The 24,550-nt window shown below is 40.8% G+C and overlaps 1 protein-coding gene across 2 annotated transcripts in view; it reads left to right on the forward strand.

The window, feature by feature from the left end:
• LOC131044886 (rhodanese-like domain-containing protein 6) overlaps window positions 1-24,550 on the forward strand; it is a 115,923-nt gene that overhangs the window by 39,071 nt on the left and 52,302 nt on the right. The window contains exons 1-2 of one of the 2 annotated variants that reach the window (XM_057978361.2): window positions 17,104-17,239; window positions 17,313-17,406. In XM_057978361.2, the coding sequence (XP_057834344.2) occupies window positions 17,320-17,406 (87 nt within the window). In that variant the 5' untranslated portion in view covers window positions 17,104-17,239; window positions 17,313-17,319. Of the gene's footprint in view, window positions 1-17,077; window positions 17,240-17,312; window positions 17,407-24,550 lie in introns of those variants that run through there. The other variant, XM_057978360.2, reaches the window with a different exon arrangement.

The raw sequence follows: 24,550 nt of genomic DNA on the forward strand, positions 1-24,550 counted from the left end.
TCGGGTCCCCCTTCGGCCTCTTGGGTGTCCGTCCGGCCTCTCGGGTCCCCTGCGCACTTCGCGTGGTAGGGTTTCAATTTGGGCCCATTGGTGGCAAGTCTATTTTCAATGGCCATCGAGAGACCTGGAACCACAAATTCTATAGGGACCACGGTCTCCTTCCCGTACATAAGAAGAAGGATAATAAAGATTTTGAAGACTGCGGTCTTCCATACAGGGTTCCAATCGTGGCCAACACTCTTCGGAATATCTACGTCGCCAGGGTTTGGGGCGTCTCCCTTCCAATATTCTTTGTATTCCGGCAGGTACACCTCTGTTGGTTGCTCTGGTTCCTCTACTTCAAGCCTGTTGCTTTGGAACATTTCGTAATCCTCCATTTGCCAGTGGAAGAGCCCGTTAAGTGAGCATACCTCATCTTCAGAACATCCCTCCAATTCGAGCACCCCTTCACTGTTCGGCTCCATCGCGTTCTTGCCCTTGCTTTCATCGGGACCCCCTTCCCCTTTATTAAAGTCCTCTGAGTCTGAGTCGGAAGAGGCAAGCTCTTCGCCAACATCTTGGGTGTGTAGGTCAATGGTATATTTCCACCCTCCCTTCTCCATGGAAAGTGTATTTTTCTTCCAGTTGTGGTTTACCCTCGCGTTGATCAACCACGCTCTCCCCAGGATGGCGTCATAGCCTTTCTTCTTCGAGGGAATAACCACGAAATCTAACAAGAATGGTTGCGTACCAATCGTCACTTGCTGGGCCATCAACAGGCCGAGTGGCTTAATGTCGTGTTGGTCCGCTCCCACCAGGTTGAATGTGGGTGGCCACAGGGTGGGCTTCCCCAGCCGCTTCCATGTTTCTTCTGGTAGTACATTCACCCCAGATCCACCGTCCACAATGGTGTCCTTCAGAATGGTCCCACGGATACCCATTTCTACCACAGCTGGGTGTCTACCATTGCTCACGGCTAGTAACATCGGGTCAGTCGAAGGGCTGACGGAAACCTCCACCTGTGGTGTACTCTTCGAAGCGGTGGCGGGAACCCGTACCTGTGGTGCACTCGACGATGCGATGGCGGGAACCCGTACCTGTGGTGCACTCGACGCTGCGGTGCTTTGCACATTGGTGAGGATGGCAGTCCTCAATTGTGGCATAGAGTCTAGAAGGTCTTTTACCTTTATCGGCACCTCCATCTGCAAGATTTGCCCAATGATGTTATTTTCCGCTTTCGTATGGGATGATGTACTCACCACCTCGTTGTCCCGTCGTTCGGTCATCATCTCACGTTCAATATTGGCTTTTGCCTCCTGTAATCTCTCCTCCGTACGGGGGTCGGGATAAGTGGCTTTTTTCGTCTGGGCGCGGGTGACTTCTTTCTCACTAGTCTTCTCAGCCTTCTCAATGTTGAGGAGATTAACCCCTGCCTGCGGGCAATTTGCGTCCTCATGGTCGCCTGGCCCACACCAACGACAGAGGCGCTGAGGGGTGGCTACCTTCGTGCAATCACGGGCGAAGTGCCCCCACTGATTACAGGCCCTACATTGGATAATTGGCCGGCCCTTGGCGTCATACTGGATACGGCTTCCGTTATTGTTATTGTTGCTATTCCTTCTGTCGCCGCGTCTGTTGTCCCGGTATCCTCCAGATGATGCCGTTGTGTTAGTATGTTGGTCGGTACCCGCTGGTGCGGATGTTGTGGCCTGCTCCGTGAACAACACCTGGTTCATTTGCGTACTTCGGGTTTTCATGTTGTATGGGCACTCCTTGGTGGAGTGTCCCATCACTTGGCAAATCTCGCAGAATGCCTTCTTTTGGCAAGTACCCTTTGTGTGCCCTTCCTCTTTGCACTCAGTGCACCATATGTCCCCTTCGTTCCGACCAGTGCTTCTCATTATTTTGAATTCTTTTCTCATTCACTCCATGTCTTTCTGTAGTGCTTGCACCCGTTTGCCAGCCTCGTCGTCGCTGCTGTTTTCTTGTGAAGAGTCATCATCCTCGGATGAGGATTTATTACTTTTCTTCTTCTTTGATGTTTTGTGTTCGCTCTCCACGTCCATTGCCCTATTATAAGCATCGTCATATGACGTCGGGGGTACAATTTTCATCTTCCTCCGTAGGGAGGATTTCAACCCTTCAAAGAACCATCGTTTCTTCAATCCATTTGCGGGTTGGCTTTCCATTTTACCCAAGAGTTCTTTCAGCCTCCGACTATATGCCCGTACTGTCTCCCTGGTACCTTGTTTGGTACTGTATATCTCCGTTACAATTTCATTGTCATCACGGAGCAACCGAAACTCCCCCGTGAATTCCTTTTGTAGATTGGCCCATGTGGCCACTTTTTGCTTGTCCAGATCGGAATACCAATCTATGGCAACTCCTCGTAACGTGGCTGGGAACTGTTGTACCCAGTTATCCTGGTCTGTTACTCCGTTGGCGGACCAAATGGTTTCACATGTACGGCAGTGCCGTAAGGGGTCTTCCTTGCCGTCCCCTGTGAACTTTGGCAATTTTTGTTTACTCGCCATCCCTCCGCTGGGTCTCGCTCCTCTAATTCCTTGTGTGCTTGTACCTGGCGATCCTTCGCCTCCTGCAACTGAACCTCCACTCGTGGGTCCTCCGAAAAAAGTTGCTGACACCGAACCAACCAAATTGCCTTCCGTACGGTACCCTTGTGCTCCCTCGGCACCTTCGGTCGTACTGTCACCTTCCGGTGTCTCCCTCCGGTTGGTTGTCTCCCTCCGGTTGTCCTCTGAAATGGACATTCTTTAGCAAGTCTCTGGTAGCGTCGATCAGGTTTAGACTTCGCCTTGTTTGTTCCACCAACTCTTCGCGGCTTCTTACCCTACGGTGGTATTTCTGGCGAACTGTAGAGTTCTCCTTCGGCACCCTCCGTGACTCCTTCTGGCAGCCCTACAACAGTGTAGACAGTGTAGTTCTCTTCGTCTATCTCTGCCTCCGCAACCTCCGTGACACCTCTTGGGTTTCCTTCGGGCAACCCCTCGGTTGGTCATCCCTCGGCAAGCTGCCTTAGCCTATGCCTTCGTTCTATCTGCTGTCTGAGATTCAATGCGGTTTGTGCCACTTACCATTCGTCACTTTGTATCTTTTTATTTTTGTCCTTATTTAGTCTATTGGGCATAAGTCACTTCCATACATAGCAAACACACGCCATGTACACAAAAAAACTTTTATTATTTTTATTTTTATTTTGCCTTTCTGTAATGTCCCCTTCTCACTGATGTTCTTTCAGAGGTCCATTAGCCTATTCCTGAGACCCGTAGGCTAGGTGGAATGAGTAATCAGGGTCTAGCATCGATGAAACGAGGACTTACTATTTTTAGTAAGTCAGGGGATGACCGTTCTGGTGCCATTGTCCGACCGAACACTCCTTGCTTTGCCTCTGGACGCGATGATCATATTTTTCTGAGCATTAATTCTTGACTTACTATTTTTAGCAAGTGGTTGGGTGGCACATTTCTATTTTTGGCAGTAGTCAGGGGTTTGAATTCTGCAGCAGTTTGTGGTCGTCTGGGTTCAGTTTCATCTTGGAGGTGATAATAATCAATGCGGGAGATATTTGCAACATAATTAAATATTATTTCCTTTCCTAAGGTTAATATTTAATTAATCTATTTATTGGCTGCTGGTTTATTAAATTTGGGATTAATGCCTGTTTAATCCTAAGTTTGGGCGAAATTCAATTATTTTATGGGATGTGAAATGTTTTTTTAAAAAGGGATATTATTTCACTTTACATCGCCATTTTGTGCCTAAGTGTCCAACGTGGGTCCTCCCCTCTCTTGGGCGTGACTTTTGACTTAGGGAGTTGGGCGCTACTCTTGGGTCCACATGAAAGTGGAATGAAATTCAAATGCAAGCGTGGAATTTGGAGGGATGTCATTTGGATTTGAAGAATGAAGTTATAAATATGAGGCTTGGGTTCCCATTTGCACCATCTTGAAAATCTGTAATGTTATGCTGCCGGATTGGTGACAGAACTTGAGGCTTCGGAGTGCGTCTCCCTAGTGCTACCCGGTTTCGTACTTGAAATACAGTACCTAGCTGTGCCTTGTATTCTCCTATCGCTTTCAGAGCTTTGCCATAGACATCTTGGTGTTGCAACGATTCTGGACTTGCTGGTTTTGCCTGTGGCTGAAACACATTTTTGCTCACATCTCTCTGCTGGAGTGTCTGATAGTTATGGGTATTATTCCTATCTTCCTTCCCAGCACTGGCAAATAAGTTTGTAAGTTTTTAGCACATTTGTTTGAGTATTGATTTAATTATGCAAAATCGAAATTCCTAGTCTAGGCGTGGGTTTTTTGGGTTGCATTGGGATGCGTGCAAAATAAAAAGAGGGTTGTTTGGGGTGTGGCTGTGATTGGTTGTCATTGTATTGGATGTATGGTGGGATTGGGCTTGATTTGAGTCAATTCGGGTAAAAATTGAGTGAGTTATGAGTATTTTCATGTTTTCATGGGCTGCTGGAACTGTACTTTCAGCCTGCAGAGCAGTGTAACAGAAAATTACAGTATTGTGTAGAATTCTGCAGTTAATCTTCTCATCTCATCTCCATATTGTAAGGATTGTTTCAGTAGTACTGAGCATCCCATTCTATCTGCTTTATTTTGTAATTCCCACTGCATAAGTGGAAGAGGCTGGCTTGCCGCCTTCTCAGTTTTGTAATTCAGTTTTCTTTGATAAATAGTCCTCCCGCTGAAATATGCGGTAGAGTGATGTTTTAATGTAATGTCCTCCCGCTGAATAAGTGGTCGAGTGATAAAGTTCAATGTTTTGGTCCTCCCGCTGAAATATGCGGTAGAGTGATTGTTAATGTAATGTCCTCCCGCTGAAATACGCGGTAGAGTGATTGAACTTCTATTTCTTGTAATCTTTCCCTTGGTTGGTTTACCGCCAAGAAGTTTAGTTTCTATCCTGCTGGATAAGCAGAAGGGGATGGCTTGCCGCCCATGCAGTTGTAATGTTCAGTTTGTTTATTGATGCTGACGATCCCCGGAACACCGTATGCTCTCACCCTCCCAGTCTGGGCTCTCGGTGAACAAAAGGTGTAAGGGTTCCCTTTAGTTGTTTTGCTTATTACTCTAACCTTAACGGGTAATTGTTGTGGATGAATTGCTATTGGCCCGAAAAAAACAAAAAAAAAATTAGTGGGATATTACACTTTCGGCCACAATTTATATCAGCAGTGTGTCGGGATTATTACAAGGTTCAATTTCCTCCTGGCCTGGCGCCATCTCGTTCTGTTTCCCGTCGGCTGTTCTCTTCGTAGCGTTGCAGGATTTGTTGTCGTCGCTCTTCCTGGGCAATCTCCTCCAGGCGGGCCTGTTGTGCCAGCGATGCCTGTGCAAGCAACCGGGGGAGGTGGTTCATCAACCGGTTTACTACCGGGCTAACCTCCAGCGCTGTCCACACGACACTTGGTGGGATTTCTGCCTCTGCCGCTTGTCGTCGAGCGTATGTCTGAATGGCTACCTAGAGCAAAATTGAAAATTCTCGCGTTGCTGTGTCTTCTCCTGTATAAAGTTCTGTCCGCGCGTCGTCGGCCTCCGGGTTTACTTCACCAACGGGTAGGCCCATTGTGTCTGTGCGCCATCCGTGTCTTCCGTTCCCAAGTTCGTCTAGGCAGCGGCGCCAAATGTTTGCCATCTCGGGTAAACGGGTAAATGCAGAAAGTAAATGCACAGAACATAATGGAAATATATTAAATAACCAACCTTTGTATTAATTCCACAGTCCATGTACAATAAGTGCTTATAACATTACATCTGACACGACTATCATGATGATACTTCGAAGAAAAGGTACACAATATATAATACCCGAAGGGGTGCGACACAACCGTCGCGACTCCAACTACCTACCCGTCGGCTAACTAACTGACCGCCGTAACTCATTATTACCGACGACAACATAAACATAATATGACAACATAACATAATGATTATTCCCGGCAACAGCAGTAATTTTTTTAGTCTATTGGCCATGACTTTAGCTGGTAGTTTATAAGTCATGTTGCATAGAGAAATGGGTTTGAATTCTTCCCACTTTGAGGGATTCTCCTTCTTTGGAATTAAGGCCAAAAAGGTGTTATTGATCTCTTTTAGGAACTTCCCTGCATTGTGGGCGGATTCCAAGGCATTAGTAACCTCGTCCCCTAAGATGTGCCAGCATTTTTGAAAAAAACTAGCAGGGAAGCCATCTGGTCCAAGGGCTTTGTCTCCTTGAAATTGTGCCAAAGCCGTTTTGACTTCTTCATGGGTGATTTAGAGTTTAACATTTTATTATCACCCTCTGTTATCAGTTTGGGTATGTTATTTAATAAGATTCTATTGTTAGGGAGGTCTGAGTGTTCCCAGTTGTTGAGGATATTTTCAAAGTACTTGGTTGCATCTTTTGCGATCAGATCTTGATCCGTAATGATCTGATCGCTGTCATTGGTGACTTGAGTAATCTTATTTGCTGCCCTTTTCATTTTGACACTGTTGTGAAAAAATTTGGTGTTTCTGTCTCCATCTTTTAACCATGTCTCTTGAGATTTCTGTTTCCGGTATATCTCTTCTCTGGCCAGAATGCCTTCATATTCACATAAAAGCATTTTTTCAGCCTCGTATGTTTCAGAGGTGATCCCGTTTTGCATCACATCAGTGTTTATTGTCTCCAGCTCTTTCTCAATTCTTGACTTCTCCTCGAAGATGTTTTTAAATCTCTTTTTGTTCCAATCTAGCAATTTATGCTTAATCTCTTTCAGTTTGGAGACCAGACAGTACATTTTATATCCTACAAAAACACTATCCTTCCACCATTTTTGTATGTTGGGGAGGAAGTCTTCATGTGTAAACTACATTCTTTCGAACTTTAAGGGACACCCAGTTTGCTTTGTTTCCTCCAAAAGTAATTTTATAAAACCCGAATTTTAGAAAGGCCCTGAAATTGCCGCCAAAAAAATTTCAGAAACCTAGAGATATTTTTTAAGGACAAAAATATAAACCCACTAAGTAATTTTATAAAACCCGAATTCTAGAAAGGCTCTGAAATTGCCGCCAAAAAATTCCAGAAACCTGTAGAGAAAAATCGCTACAGAAAATGCATTCCCGTCATGGGAAAACCCCAATAGATGCGTCATTGCCCATGAAATTGTGACCAAAAGCATAGAGAAGGCGACCTAGACCGAAAACATAAACATGCAAGGGCACAAAACGACTCAAGAAGAACAGATGCAAGAGAAGGACAAACAAAGGTCATAAAGGCCTTCAAAAAGAATCAAACATGATCCTTCATGATCCACAGAGAAGACCACAAACTCCTGAACAGACCTTGCACTTGCAAAAACATTTCAATCACTAAAAATATCAAAGAAATTTATTCCAAACCCTCCCAAAATTCTTGAACCCTTCCATGAGGGAAACAGGCTTGGACCCGCTCTGATACCATATTATTAAAATTTGTTGATGTTATATTAAACAATGGAGATGAAGTCTCCTTATATAGATTTACAAAGATGATGTTTCTAAAAGAGACAATCGTGAACTAAAACAATAAAATAGAAACTACCTAGGACGACTAAGATGTCCATTAAAGAAACATTACATTATTTTAATAATGATCCACCACTGTAGGATCTGAGAAGGATTTGAGAAGAGTCTAGCGAATGCCCGCTTGTACCCAGTAGCAACTTCAAAATCTCTATATGGTGGAGTTCTCCTTGGCAAAAAAAGTAAATCATTGCTATAGTACTTGGGAGATAATGCATGTGCAAGAAGTTGCAATGGCATGGTCATCTTGTTCCAACGATAAAGAATGATTTTTTCCACCCTTTTGAAAAATATTTCTTTGGGGTCATTCTCTGTTTTTGCTATTATGACTTTGATTTTTTCTGTCATGGTGTCCATGCCATCATAGACTTCCCCCAAACATGTTGTATCTATATCAATAAACCTAATCATACTCATGATAGGCTCGGTGAAATTCAAGACATATTCCACACGATCCCACCAATTGTCATTCAGGGTCAACGACTTAACCTTTTGTGCCCTTTCTGAATTTGACTACTTCCAAACACCCCATTGGTTACTAATAACCATGGCATTCAATGCCTGTTTCACCTTCACATATTGTCTCATCATGTAATGCAAATCGGGTCTTAGTAACCTAGGATCATGTAAAAAATCTGTCAATAACATATTAAAAAATATTATATACATATTAAACATGGCATAAATAAAATTAAATGCTTGTATGTGATGCAAATTGGATCTTAGTAACCTAGGATCATGTAAAAATATATGTCAATAACATATTAAGAAATATTATATACATATTAAACATGGCATAAATAAAATTAAATAGATAAATTAAATTTACCTTCAGCAATTCCAGCTTTGAGAAACTTATGAAAATGGCTTGTGACATGGTGGTTTGTCACAAACATTTGGATCTCCTCACCCTTTTGGTGTAATTCCTTCACCCACTCTATTTGAGTGCCAATTGTTTGCATCATTAAGTTAAGGGAGTGTATGGTGCATGGTTTCCAAAAAATGTTCTCATATCTTTGCTCAACCAAAGCACCTGCAGCCTTGCAAACTTTTGCATTGTTTGTAATGAGTTAGACAACATTTTCATGACCCACCATCTCTATGGAATCAATGAGGATTTTGGAAATGAACTTTGCATCTTTGAGTTGCTCCTTACAATCAATTGCCCTCAAAAACATTGCTCCTTTAGGGGACACAACAATAACATTTATTAATGGATGGTTTTTGTAATCTTTCCATCCATCAGAAACATTAGAAACACCCGATTCAACCCAAGAATCTCTAATCGGTTTGAGTGATGTCTCTACAAAATTCTTCTCACTTGCCAATAAGGCGGTGTGCACCTTTTCATACCTAGAACTTGTGAAACCAGAAGGTGCATTATTGATTGTCACTACCATCTCCCGCCAATATGGTGATCTCACCAAGTTGAAAGGCAGACTACTGGCATAGATGCAATGTGCAATTTTTTGTTTTGCAATATCTCTTGCTTCCATTTTAAATGTTTTGTCCACTGGGTCTCTTTTGTGGGAAAGGTTGGGACTTTCTACTTCATCTTGCATAGAGGGTATCTCCAAGAAAGGATGATGAGAGGCCTTTACTGGTAGTGGTTAATGATCCTTGGGTAAAGTCGTTGGTTTTTTGCTTGCAGATGGATCAGCTCTTAGTTTTTCTCTTTTTGGAGCTTGATCAACTTTTTCTTTTTCTCTAATGAATCTTGCTATTTGTGTGGCAGACAACCCTTACTTGTTTGGCCCTTCACACATTTTAATCCCATTACCAGTAGGGCCACAAAAGTGATGTTTCACTCTATAATATGAGCACCTATAATTGGTTTAACAAAAATTACAATTCCATCCATATCCCCCACCTCCTAGAAGTTGTTGAAGCATTGTAGTATAATTCCTTAAAGGAGATTCTCTATCAACTTTAAATGTTTGGTTTTGAGTCTTGTAACCCCCACCCATTGAACTCAAACTTGTTGCCATTTTTTTGCTATTATAAGAAATTATACTTTTTAAAATTAGAATAAAATAAAAATAAATGCAAGCTTACATAATGTAAAAGCTAATAGAAGTATGAAAAAACATTATAAGAAATAGTAGAACTTGTTTCTCTTTTTCTAAAAAACAAAAGCAAAAAAAACTTCACACTCAGAAAATACACACTAGAGACTTAGGTCGATCTAGTGGTTCAACTTGATCATCTGCTGCGTTATCTTGATGGTCTCCAATATCGATGTCAATCTATAGCTAGCCACGTATGAGATATGGTGGTGCCCAAACTGAGGACTTCTGTAGATGCCCCAACTGTAACACCTTCCTTGCTTTGCTAGTGTCTTTAGACACACAACAAAGGAAGATTTAGCAATTCTAGAAACTTTTAAAATGACAGGTCAGCCTCCGGTGTTCGTCTTCTCGTGTTTGCAGCTACTGTAGTTGTGCCTAGTGGTGCCGTCCTATCTGACAAGGATTTTTGTGGTTTTTAAATCTAGTTCAACCAAAAACACTTCGATGTCTTTCTTCATACAATCCACTTTTATGAATACAAAATGCTTCGAGTCGACTTGGCCAAGGAAAAAGCCTATCACATGCTAGGCCAAGTTGTCCTAGTAACGATAAGGAAAGTTATGTAATATATTTCATTTATTAATAATTTTTATTTATTTAAATAAAATAACTAGCAAATTAAACAAAGTGTTAACCAACACTGCCAAAGATTCAGGATGATAGATACAAGGTCTTGGATGACATTATTTATTGTAAGGGTAAGATTTGATTGGTGACTATAAAAAAAACAAAAGAGAATATCTTGAGGGTTGTTCATGATATGCCTTTAGTAGGCCATAGGGCTTCATTAAAACTTATAGGCAGGTGAGAGGTTTTTTTAGAAAGGATTGATGTTCTTAGACAAATTTGGAAGTGTGTAGTTTTCTAGCAGAACAAATCTGAGCACACTTTCTAGCAGGTTTATTGCAGCCTTTGCCAATTTCTGGCTAGAAATGGGATAGCGTATGAATGGATTTTATCACAGGTTTACCCAAAGTACAAGGTAAAGATTGTATTTATGTTGTGGTGGACAAGGTGACCGAGTATGCTAACTTTTACACAATATCTTTGGAGTATAAGGCATCTTAGTTTTCAAACTTGTTTTTTTGAGAGGTGTTTCGGCTCCATGTAAAAACATTATTAGTGATTAGGAGAAGAAAATCCTAAATGTGTTTTGGTAGGAGCTTTTTAGATTGGTAGGTATAGAGTTGACACTGAACACTAGTTATCACCCATAGATAGATGGGTAGACAAAAATAGTTACTAAGTGGGTTGAAGGATATCTAAGAAACTGTCTAGTAGGGCATCAAAAGGCTTGGTCAAATGGTTGTACTTGGGAGAGCACTACTACAACACCACTTATCACATGAGTATAGGCATGACACCTTTTAGGGCCTTGTATGGGTGTGATGCTACTTATTTTGTAGACTTGGTTATTTTTGATAGCAAAGCATCCAAGGCTAGAGATTGGGTATAGGGAAACTAAGGATATTATGAAGGCTTTAAAGGAGAACATCCAATATATTTAAAATCAGCAAAAGATCTGTGCTGATAGACATAGAATCGAGAGGGCATTTGAGGTTGGTGACTTGGTTTTCTTCTGGTTGCAACCTTATTGACATTGTTCACTTAAGAAAAGGGGCGTAAAGAAGTTGAAACCATTATGGGCCTTACAAGATCTTAAAGAGGATTGGAGAAGTTGCATATGAACTAGAATTGCCCGAGCACAATGCAGTTTGCAACTTTATTTATGTTTCATGTCTTAAGAAGGTTCTCAAGCAGCAGATTATTCCTTTTGCAGAGTTACAATCATTGGAAGAGGAAGGAAAATTGATCTTGATTGCAGAAGCTATTATTGATACAAAGGAGAAGAAATGTAGGAACAAGAGCATTTTAAAGTATCTGATTTGTTGGAAGGATTTTCTTCTAGAAGACGCTACTTGGGAAGGGGAGTAGATTCTTCAGCATTTGAATTTGCAATTGCTTTGAGGACAAGCAGCTTTAGGGAGGGAGGACTATAATCTCCCCTTCTTTGACTTAGGAGTTTAAAGAGGACCCTTTAGCCTATTTCGTTCCCGTTGACAATTTTGGGGGTTTGGAGAGGGAATATTTTGATCTATTAAATTTAAGTTGTCTTACATTATTATTTTACGGGCAACTTTAGTTTAATCAATTATTTCATTTAAAAAGGTGTTCATTTTTGTTAAAGTGACTTTTAAGGGACCCAAAAATGAATAAAAAATTAAAAGGGGTTACTTTATAGAAATAAAATAAAAGTTCTTGAAAGTTCATAGGAGGGTTATAAAAGGGAGTTGTGAAAAGGAAATTGGGTATCTTTGGTCAATTTTCATTCTACATTCTTATGTCTCTCTACTTACATCTTTGTTTGCACACTCTAGGTGTTGGGATTATTACATCAATAGCTTAGTATATATGTTAGTTTAGATACTAAATATATAAATAAATGTTAGTTTTATGTTAGTAAATAAAAATTAGTTCACAGATAAATAGTTGGTTGGGGGGGTTACTTTCCTGTGAGAAGTTTGGGTAGTTAATAAGGGAAAATAAAGGCTTTATAAATCATTGTAATACAATGTAAAAATCGTGTTGAATCTAATTAATAATATAGCTATTTATTTCTGCAACAGTTGTTTAGTTTTTAATTTTCTTTGTATGCTCTACCATCTTTCAATATGGTATTAGAGCAATAATCATCTTTGTGCCTGTGAAAATCCATGGAGCCTCCGTTAGGGAAGATTGAATGCCAAAGGAAGAATAAAGAATATTATTCGAACCAAACTGATGCATAGGCGAGTTGGTAAGAGCAATGACATACAATTCTAATTTTAAAATGACATTTTTTTATACCAGTGTAATGCAGTCTGAATAAAAATTTTGATATTTCATTCATTTCTTAACAAAAGTTAGAAATTTAATGTTCTGGAAAGGGGATGAGGAGTAGAATAAAACCCAGAATTTTTTTGAGGATATTATTAGTGTTGGATGAGCAGTTTGATGCAGAAAATTTCAAAATAGAGAAAAAAAAGTGGTGTGATTTTATTGATGGATGTTGATAATCCATTGCTGATTGTTAAATTTATTATTCTTGTTGGTTACAATGGTGTTGGACATGAATATTTTGTGCCAATAATATCTATTGGACCTAAATGTTGTGTGTCACATTTGGATGTTGAATTTTTAACTTCAAAAGAGACAATGAAGATTTGCCGACTGTTTATTCCTTACTGGGCATTGAACTTGCTTGATGGTGCTTTAAAAATTTTCTTGGGCATTTAACTTGCTGGTGCTTTGATAATTTTGGTGGGATTGAATTTTGAATGGCTATGTAAAACATTTTTGAATAATGGAGAGTTCAGATTTGTGACTATTTGCTGTTCATCTTTTCAGCAGCAAGTGTTTGTAGATTATCTTACTCAGTTTTGCTATTTTGATTTGTAGTTATGGTTTAAATTTGTGAGTGCAGAATTTGTGCACCATGGGCTGAAAATTGAATATGGTATCAGAGTATGTTACCTGAAATCTTTCAAATCTGTGTATGGAATGTGCTGCTACTTGTGAGAGGGAATTTTGAGAGGACTTTAGTGGGTGTGATGTAATGTCCCCTTCTCCATAGTGATTAGTTCAGTGGTCCATTGGCCTATTCTGGAGACCCGTAGGCTATTTGGAAAGGAGAATTAGGGTTTCCAACTTTTGTGGAGTTCTACTTGAGCTTTTTGGGTTATCAGGATGGAATTCTTTAGTTTTGTCTATGCTTTCCTTCTGGGTTTTTCATGAGCTCCAGGGTAGTATAACATGCATTCGATTCTTTGGTGAAGTGAGAACTTACTATTTTTATTAAGTTAGGGTTTGGTTGTTTGGATGATGCTGTCTTACTGAGCTTTCCAAGCTCTTTCTCCGGGTGTGAACATCATGTTTTTCGGAGGAGTATTCCATGACTTACTATTTTTAGTAAGTGGCAGTATTGAACAATTCTATTTTTAGCAGTTTGGATAGGGTCTTGTTCTTGTAGCAGTTCAGTGGTCTTCATTGCTCAACTTCATCTTGGATTTTGTTGATAATCAGTATTGGAGTCATAAGTGATTTAATTAAATATTATTTCCTTATCCTAAAGTTTAATATTTAATTATTTTATTATTGATTAATGATATATTGGGCGACTTAGGAGAATACATATTTATATCTAATATCAATGTTATATTTCCCTAAGTTAGGTGTTGAAATTTGGAGAATGCATTAAGTTATTGTTGAAGACTTAGGCAAGTTCGAACTTGTTTAATTATTGGTTAAAATGCAACTTGGGTGCCCACCTTGGGAAATGGAATGAAATGTCATTTGGATGCCATATGTTAGCGAAATGAAGTGAAATTTGGAGAGGTGAATTTGTGAGCATTTACATTTGAATTTCAGAGGGAAAAAACTATAAATACAGGTGCTTGGCTTCCCATTTGGATATCTTATGAAATTGCATTGTTATGCTGCCGGTTTGGCGATTGAAAATCTGAGCTTCGAAGCGTGGCTTCCTAGCTAAGTCTCAGTTTCGTACTTGGAAGATAGTATCTAGCTGTGTTCTTGTATTTCCAGTGTTGTTAGAGAGTGTTTTGCTGAGTGTGGAGTGTTTTGTGTGGATTTTGGAGTGTTTTCTTGTTGCTGGTCACGAAGTTGCTGAAACCATATTTCGCTCATACCTCCTGACCAAGTGATTCCTTCATTCTGGGTATTGGCTCTATCAAAACATGGCATGGAGGCGATATAGTCTGCAATTTTATAGCTGCTGATTTGAAGAATTGGATTTTAAGTTGCAAATCGTACCTTTCAGCTTGGTCATACCATTCTAGGGGTGCATTGGGATGTGTGCTTTTGTTTTGAGGCGACTGGACTGCAGGTTTTGTGTTCATGTTTCATCATCCAGGTTATATCTTTCATTCGCATTTGATTTGGTGTGTTTCCGACTTCATTTGAGTGAGTTATGATCATTTTGGTGTTGCCGGTTGAGACTAGTTACGCTTGTTTGACTTCAGATTTTTGGTACAGCAGCAGTAGCATGATTTGAATTAATTTGTTAGTTGTTTCTTGCTGTAATCTGCATTGGATATTATCTCTAATCTTCTCTTTCTAAAATGTAAGGTGAAGTAGTAGTTCTACTAACCATTTTTTGAGTGTTGCTTGCCCACTGCATAAGTGGAAGAGGTTGGCTTAGCCGCCTTCTTGTTCTGTAATTCAGTTATGAAGTTCAGTCCTCCCACTGAGGAAGTGGTTGAGTGATTTTATGTTTGTAATGGTCCTCCGCTGAATAAGCGGCCGAGTTGAGCTTTTGATGTGATTCAGTCTTCCCGCTGAAACATTGCGGTTGAGTGATTTGTGTCTTGGTGAGTTGTTCGCTTGGCTAGTTTACCGCCAAGTTTTTTGTTTACCTGCTGGATAAGCGGAAGGGGCTAGCTTGCCGCCCATTATTGGATTCAACTTTCAGTTGGTTTATGGTGCTAACGATCCTCGGAACACTGTATGCTCTCACCCTCCCAGATTGGGCTCTCGGTGAACAAAAGGTGGAAGGGTTCCTTTCAGTTATTCAGGATTATTTCTCTAACCTTAACGGGTTACTGTGTTTGCTTTGTAAATCTAATTGTAAAAATAAAAAAAGAAATAGTGGGGATATTACTTGTGATACCTTTGCTTTAGTGATTGAAGTAATTTGTAATGTCCCCTTTTTTGGTCACTTCAGCATCTTAGTTAGCTCCGGCTTTCTCAGCAAGTGCCAACCTTGTTAGAATGGAATTTAGTAATTGGCATTGAGCTTTGGAGAGTTTGTTGATGCTTTCCGGGAGCAGTTTCGAAATGTTGAGTGCATTCCAAACATGTTGGAGGAAAATGTTATTTTTTGAAAGTGTATTTTTTTTTAGTAAATTGGGTCTCTAATGAGCTCCTGAGTATATTGGCACCTTCAGATTTCATTTCTGGATTGTTTTGGTATTGTATGTATCTTCAGCTGATTCTGTGGGAAATATTTAATAGTTAATTGTAAGTTCTTGAAAAGAATATATTAAAAGGTGACTTAAATTAATTATTTGTAAGGTTGAGATAAAGTGACTTGGGTCATAAAGGAAAATAATTAAATAAAGTCACTTTTTGGAGCAATAAGTATTATTATTTTAAAAAAGATAATTAATGATTTGAAATTCTGCAAAGTTCTCGAGGAGATTATAAAATGGGATCAAGGCATCTCATTTCATTCATTTTGGCTCTTTGATATTTTCTGAAAACCACGGTTGTGGGGATTGAATAAGTTATTCAAGTATAGTCCTAGGACGAAAACTTTAAGGTGAAGATTGGGTTCGGTTGTGAAAGATCCTTCGTAGTCGATATGGGGAAATCCATTCAGGGTTTCAGTTTGCACAAAAATATTTGTAGAGGGATTTATCGATTGAAGATTAATAATTTGTGAAGTCTTGGAAGCAAGACAAATTATCAGAGCATTGTGGGAGTATGAAGGGTTGCTAGGAGATATTGAATATGGATGCCGTGATGCTAAGATGAAATTTTGAGACAAGGCTCAAATCACCACCAATTTTCCTATTTCCTTTAGGGACAACCTCTGAGGCCTTAATCAAGCTTGGAACTAAACTCCCCTAATCTCTCAACAGAATAGTAAAAAAAAAGTCACTCCAAGAATGTGAAGGATTTAAAGCATTCTCACAATCTCTGCATATCATCTGATCCTCTTGAAAACTTTCATTCCACATAACCCAATGCTTAGGAGAAGAAGAGGAAAGACTTAACTGCTTGAAGAGAAAGGGAACAATGTCTACAAAGACTGCTTGACCTTGCCTACATAAGCCTGCCATACCTGCAACACCAAACTGCAGCGCCCTTATTTTGAGAGGAAGAGCATATAAAGCCATTTGGTTGAAGGGAATTGCTGCCCTGCCAAATTCCAGGAACAGGGGAAGGTTCTTTAACAATTTTACCTGAAAAGAAACCAGCCAAGATGCCTTATGATCCTCATCTTCACCATCTTCAGCAGCCTCTGCTTCCTTGTTTGCCACTCAATCCTAACAGCAGCTTGAAAAAACCATCCCATATTTGTCTCGTGATTATCTTCTTGTAGGAAGTGGATTGTTACTGGTGTATTTCCACAGCTAATGGGATGTTCAAAACTTCAATGTAAGGGCTTCCTATTTTTCTAAAAGTTTACTTGACTAATGATCAAATTTGTATTTGGCTTTATTTAGATTAGTTTGTAATCTCAAATATACTTTATTTTATATGTTTTTAACGTTTCAAATTCCTGAAGTTTAATAGTATACGCAACTTGATATGTTGGTAGTGAGACTATCATTTGGCGTTTTGGGATGTTCATTTTCAGGTCATTTACTTGCAAATAATATAACTACTGATATTTGCATGATTTTGTTAAATCATTTATCGTTTGCTTAATTGTGAAATTTTTAATTTATACCTTGTTTGGTTTAGGTGGGAGGAAAAATGACATCATTGGAGAAACATATTGCTGCTATTAGTTTGAATACATTGTTTAAAGGCTGTGACTTTAAACTTGCCTCATGCCATGGTCCTTTGGACCAACAGATTGCAAAGGAATGTGGTTTCACCTCTCTTTCAGTACGAGCTGTGAAGGTATTTGGCAGAAGTACCTCTATTGTAGATCTGCAAATAAGATTTTAAGTTGAACAACTTTTTATTTTGTTAGGTGGGCTATGGTCATGGAGCTTTTGCTTATCCAAATTTCTTTCCTTCTCACGTGCTTAACTACTTGTTGCAGTACAATGGAACGATGTAGAATGGTAAGTATGGGCATTAGCATTTATAAAAAAAGTACTACTATGGATGAATGCTACTGTAAATTTGTAAGAAATATATTATTTTTATTCAAACACTGGCATTACATTCAAAAAAAGGACAAGAAATCTTGTAAGATGATTCCTAAATTGGGCAGCATGGCACTGCAGAAAAGGGAAGTCCTAAATGACATTTTATGAAAAATTCTATAGAGCAAGGCAAAGAGAATCTGAAACAAAAACGAGGGAACATTCTGAAACCTTTTGAGCTGGAATACATAGTTTGTTGAAGCAAACCAAAAAGAGCATACAAGTTTATTCCTTTTTTTGACTTGAGAGGTGGGAGCACGCAAGGGTCAATTCTTCCCAAGTAGCACCACCAACATTCATACAATCAGCCACAAACCAAAGAATAGTGGGGAGGGGAATAGGGGTTCATTCCTCCCACAATCACTTGTAATAAAGCAGTCTCTAGAGGCAGCACATGTATGGGATTTGTTGTCATTTTATGACACCCTTGGTCCATTAGTGAGAACCGATCAGAGATATGTTCTATGGACCAGCGCTGCCTCAGTTGATCAAAGAGAAAACAATGGAATCATGAAGTATGAAGTGTTGTCTCTCCGGAATCCCGAATTCCCCAAGTTGCCAAGTCTTTTTCCCTCAACCCCGGAACTCCGGAACCCTAAAGTTCCCAAGTTGCCAAGTCTTCTCTTCCTCAACCTCGGAACTTCGGAACCCTAAAGTTTTAAAGTTGCTAAGTCTTCTCTTCCTCAACCCCGGAACTCCAGAACCCCCAGGTTCCCAAGTTCCTAAGTCCTCGAAACTCTAGAACCCCCAGGGTTCCCAAGTTCCTAAGTCCTCGAAACTCCAGAACCCCCAAGTTCCCAAGTTCCTAAGTCCTCAACCTCGGAGCCCCAGAATCCCGAAATCCCAAAGCCTAAGTCTTCAGTCTTCCCAACTTCGGGAACCCGTGTTTTCGAAGTCTTCTGTCTTCCCAACTTCGGGAACCTGTGTTTCCAAAGTCTTCCATCTTCCCAAACTTCGGAAACCCAAGAAACCAAGTCTTTCAACTTCTTCCAGCTTGCAATACTTCCAGATGGCGTGATCAACACTCAAAGCTCTTAATGCTCCAACAACTCTTGCGATTTGTACACCTTTAGTGGAGCTACAGGGGCGCATTTAATGATTTTGCAGGATTTCCATCAAGAGAGGTACAGGGCCATGCTTATTTGTGGTTACTTATGTCATACTTGCATGCTCTGACTTTGGAATGTAAGTCAATCCACCTTCTAGAAGTACCCTTTCTTCTTGGGATTGCATTTTTAGGGTATGGCCAGGTTGCTTGCATATACACAATGTCAGGTGCATGCACTTCCTTGCATTCCCTGACTTACATTTCCCTGCACGCACAAGGGTCAAGGCTTCTCTCTCTTGACCAATGGTCTCTCCTATGCGACCAGTTTTCTATATAAGGCTATTATGCCTCATTGTAAAGGGTTCTCTCCCTGCTGGCTTGAGCTATCCTATGCTCTTTCACTTCTCTTAGAGACTTGTATTTATCTTGCATTTCTGCAACTGTAAGTTTGGCCATTGGCTTTATAATGAATTGAAATCATCATTCTTGCCTTACTTCAACTTATGTATGTTGTGTATGTGTTCTTACCTTCATTGTAAGTGTATGTTTGTGGCTTTCTTTCACATATATGCTATGTTAACCTGTTTCTGGGTGTGACTTGTGGGAAACCTTCTCCCCTCTTGACATTCAACAAGTCCTAACCTCCATACGTGCGTTAAGGTCATTCATGCAACTGAAGTTTGTGCATCTCCTGGGTATTTCAGTTGATTCTTTGTGCCGTTTTGGGTGGGGAGAGAAACTTCTCTTATCTTGGTGCATCACCTCCTTTCATTTTAAGCATTCCTCTCTTCCCTTTTCCTCTTCAAGCTGTTAGGGTAGGTTTAGAAGTAAGATTTGCAGTGTTGAGTTGGTTCAACACCTGCACTTGGATTGAGAAGGGAGCCGGCCTTCTCTGGAGATTCAACCCCCTTGCGCAAGGTCCCACACTTCAGGGTTGTTTCCATGTTTCACAAGGTTCCTGAGTTGATAGCTCAGCAAGGATGCAAGCTTTTGTGATAACAGTTTTTAGCATGCCCGGTGGGATGACTTCGGAAACATAGGTTACTGAAGTTCAGACTTTCGATTTACATGCTAAGGATTCAGTGCTGTTCTTAGTGCCTCATCCTTTAGAGGCAGTCATCTTTCAAGCACTTGGCGACTCTGCTCACAAGTCCAATCTCTTGTTCATGACTTGTTGCTAATTCCATGCCCAAAATTCATACAAGGGCATCTTCTAGAGGTAGTTTACAATTTGTAGAACTCTCATCTTCAGGTTCTAGAAGGCGGAGAGGTAGACCTTCATTGTCACTAGTTAGGGGTGTCAAGGTCGTAAACACTCCATCTCCCAGGTCTCGTTCTACCCATCCATTTACAAGACCATTACTGTCTAGGGCTCTCACTGCTCATATCAATAGACCATTGTTTCACATGGCTAGAAATCAGGTTTTTGTTACCTTCAATGGGGGGAGTCCTCTTATTTTGACCTAATGGAATGATATACTAGTGGCTACTTTAAAGAGTATACCATACTTCACTGGTGAAACAACTACTACCCCCATTGAGCATATTCAAGACATTGCGAATATCTGCTTCGTCCATAATGTCACTTAGGATGATGTTGCTGTCAGACTCTTAGCCACATCTTTGAAAGGAAAAGCTTTGTAGTGGTATAGAGGGTTGCCGTCTAGCTTCATTCACAATTGGGATGAACTAGGGGAGAAGTTGTGCAACCATTTCGAAGACAAAAGTGATCACCTATTACTTGTGGAGCAGTTGACTACAATTAAGAGGGCACCTCATGAGTTCATGGGAGACTTCAATTTCAGATTCCAAAAGATATGGAATAGAATCCCTACTCTAGTGAAGCCATCTCCAAATCATGCCTTCTTGTATTATTTGAGAGCTCTCAACAACGATATAGCTGTCATGATACAATCAATGGGTGGAGCCTCCCTATCAGATGCATATGACATGTCATGATACAATCAATGGGTGGAGCCTCCCTACTGGATGCATATGACATAGCCATAAGGGCAGAAAATTGTTTTATACAGGCTGGGAAGATAGCTCCAAGGCCTCCAATGCCTCTCTTCCCAGAAGCTCCTACTCAACAACCCACCTTGGCTCCTATCGCCATCACGCCTGCAAGTCAACCATCCACATCCTCGACATCCTCTAATGAGCTCCATGAAGTTAAGACTCTATTGCAAAACTTTGGCAATGAGTTGGTAACACTAAAGAGGCAACAAACTCAGCATAGTAGACCTTATCAAGCACAAAATCAGAACTGTCAGCAGAATAGGCCACTCTTTCAAGGGCAAAACCAATGGAGCAACGCCAGGCCTTTGAATAGTGTGAACCCCATAGTTGCAAGTAACTCAAAAGCAATAGTTCCAATGCAAAACAACCTCGCCCAAGAGCAAGATTGGTGTCAACCATGCAATCAGCCACACAACCAAGGTGCATGCCAAAATGGGGAGTTTGTCCAAGCCTTAGTAGTGTAGAATGAGCCAACCACCTCTGGCCATCAATATGACCCAAATTTGCCTAGTGTTGGCACTCAGGCTCACTTACAAGGAGATTCTACCTTTGTCAATTGGCAGGAGGCAGAATTCTGTGGTATGAACCAAACAAATGGTGAGTCTATGCTACAATATACAAGGTCAAAGAAGAGAGCCATGGAAGCTGCCTCACCTTCAACATCAGCCCAAGCTCCAACGCCCATTGTAGCTATCCAGGATACAAGTCAAAATACCATGCAAGGGAGCAAGAGGCAGGAGGAGGCCCAAGTCGTCCAAAGAGCAAAGGTAGACCTTGTAGCCTCAAAGGGGCCTCTAAAATCAGCTGGTGTTCCTTTCAATATAGTAGATCAGATGAAGAAGGCCAACCTCAATGTCACTATTTGGGAGGCCCTTTCCATCCCATCTCAAAGGGATTTGTTCAAGGAGGCACTGAAGGACATCAACCAGTCAGGTGATGAGGCAACAATCAGCAGAAAGGCAATTTTCACCAGTTTGGTTCAACCCAAGGAGGAGGAAGATTTAAGCAAGATCAGCAAGCCTCCCCCCTTCTATCTCTCTTTAATCATAGGAGATAACTTAGTTCACAACTGCATGATAAATTCAGGAGCTAGTAGCCCAGTCATGCCTAAGAAGGTAGTTGATCTTCTTGGCATTGAATATGAGTTTGTGACTAAGGGGGTGGTCCAATTGGATGACACTTCTATTAAGACAGTAGGGGTTGTTAAAAATTTGAAGTTAACCTTGCATGCATGCCCCGGTTGCACTGTCTTGCACGACGTATCAATCATCGACCTCCCTGCCTTCTTTGCCATTTGTCTGTCTAGAGACTTCACCGCCAAGATAGGTAGATACCTATCTTTTGATTCGTCCCACATGCTATTTCGAATAAGGTATAGTACCAAGGTTACCATAAGGGCAAAGCCCATTGTGCAAAACCAGATTGAGCCCTACACCCCCAGCCATATAAACATGAATTACACTTTGCACGAAGAGGGGGAAGAGTGTACTGTCCGTGAGCCTGCTATTCTTTTGCAAGAGGTCCCTGATTGTTTGCTGGATGAATGGGCCAATGCTTTTCAGTTTGATCCATTAGCTAAGATTGAAGGGACCGGGCTTGGTACCTATTGTATCCATGAAGAGGAAAACGGTGCAGGTGCCAGTTTGATGCTTGTTTCTCTTGAGCAAGAGAAATATTTCTTCTCTTTTAGACTTCAGTTTTGTTGCACCAACAATGTTGAAGGGTATGAAGCCTTGATCCAAGGCTTCTAACTTGCACAAAACAGAAAGATCAGATTTTTGCAAGTATTTGGAGATAGCAAATTGGTTGTTAATCATATCCGAGCTCAAAGTATAACAAAGAACAACCTCCTCAAATCATACAAACACAGGGTTTGGGATTTGATTGAAGGATTTGAGGCCTTCAACATCCAGAGTATTCCTAGAGGTCAGAACAAGCATGCTGATAGGCTTGCAACAGTTGGTGCTCAGTTCGACATACCAGCGCATGTTGCAAGCAAGAAGGAACAACACATCAGGCTTGTTGTGAGGCCTGTTGTCCCAGACAATCAGGCAAATTGGCAAGTATTCGAAAGTGATCAGCAGATTGTTAATTTCTTGCAAAATGAAGCAGAATTTTCTGCGAAAAATCAGTCTAAGTTGCAAGACCAGTATGGAGATCAGATCATGCAGCTCAACTCCAACAAGTTTCTTAAAGGTCTAGTTACCTTGGAGGGCATTTTCATTTCGGATGATCAATTGAAGAAGAAGATGACCCTGACTACAAAGAGGGGTGATTACAAGTCAGTTGTTGTTGCCGAGGGTAGGTCTCTAAACTTGGGCAAGGTATGTTCCTCAACCGAACAAGAGGCCTTTGTTGAGCTTTGTCAAAAATATGATGACATAGTTGCTTGGACCTATGAAGATTTAAAGGGTTTTGATCCTAGCTTAGCCCAACATACTATAGAGCTAAACCCGGATGCAAAGCCAGTTAGACAAAAGCAAAGGCCAATAAACCCCAAGATTGAGCCACTAATGAGGAAGGAGTTGACCAAGCTCATAGAAGCCAATATCATCTTCCCTATCAAGCACTCCTCCTGTGTGGCCGACCTTGTCCCTGTAAGGAAGAAGAATAGGGAAATCAGACTATGTGTAGACTTTAGGAACCTCAATAGAGCCTCCCTCAAGGATCATTATCCCCTTCCCTCCATGGAGCAGATTTTCCAAAAGGTTAGTGGCTCAGAAAGATTTTCATTCTTGGATGGGTATTCAGGCTACAATCAAATTTTAGTCCAAGAATCAGACCAATACAAGACTGCATTTACTACTAAGTGGGGTACCTATGCTTATTGGAAGATGCCTTTTGGGCGAACCGATGCAGGTGCCACGTTTCAAAGAGCAATGGACATGGCTTTCAAGGGTGTATTAGCAAAGTTTGTGCTTATATACCTTGACGACATAACTATTTATTCAAAGCATGCAGCTGACCATCTTGGTCATCTTGAGCAAGTGTTCATGAAATGAAGGGAGTATGGTGTGTCCTTGAACCCCAACAAGTGTGTATTTGCTATTGATCAAGGAAGATTGCTAGGACACATTGTATCCAAAGATGGCTTGACCATTGATCCAGAGCGAGTAGAGGCTATTCTTTCTCTCCCACTCCCCAGTCACAAGAAGGGATTGCAAAGTTTCCTTGGTAGGATCAACTTTGTGAGGAGGTTCATTCCCAACCTTGCCACCATGGTAAAACCCCTCACCTCCATGTTGAAGAAAAAAATGGTTTTCAATTGAACCAAGGAGGGGAGGGCTGACTTTGAAGAGATTAAACTAGCAATTGCTCAGGCTCCTACCCTTGTCAACCCTAACTATGAAAGGGATTTTATCCTCTATACCTTCGGAGGAGAATCCAGCATCTCAGCTGACCTAACACAACTGAACAATGATAATTTGGAGCAACCTGTTGCCTTCTTTAGTGAGGGGTTAAAAGACTATGAGCTTAAGTATAGCTATGTAGAGAAGCAGGTCCTCACTGTTGTAAGGGCATTAAAAAGTTTAGACATCAGACACATGTTGTCTAACAACAGGATCTAGCTCTTAGTTCCACATGCAAGTGTCAAGGATTTCCTTCTAAACAAGGACATCAACGAGAAGAGGGCTGAGTGGATAACCAGGGTCATGGAATACGACATCAACATCAAGATCACCAAGATCGTAAGAGGCAGGGGCCTATGTGAACAGCTTGTCTCATCTTCTGAGACTACTTCAGAGGTCGCCCTTGTGTTACAAGAGGATCAACCAACTGGCAACGACACTCAATTCAATTTGGGTAAGTGACATGACCACCTTCTTAATGGAAGGTAGATACCCCCAAGGTCTATACAGGGCCAAAAGAAGGCATTTCAGGTTGCAGTGCATTCCCTATGTCTTAGTGGATGGCACCCTCTTTTGAAGAGACTCTAATGGAGTCTTGTTAAGATGTATCAAGCAAAATCAAGTCAGCAGATTGTTAGAAGAA

The sequence above is a fragment of the Cryptomeria japonica genome, chromosome 1 (assembly GCF_030272615.1).
Source record: "Cryptomeria japonica chromosome 1, Sugi_1.0, whole genome shotgun sequence".
Classification (NCBI taxonomy): domain Eukaryota; kingdom Viridiplantae; phylum Streptophyta; class Pinopsida; order Cupressales; family Cupressaceae; genus Cryptomeria; species Cryptomeria japonica.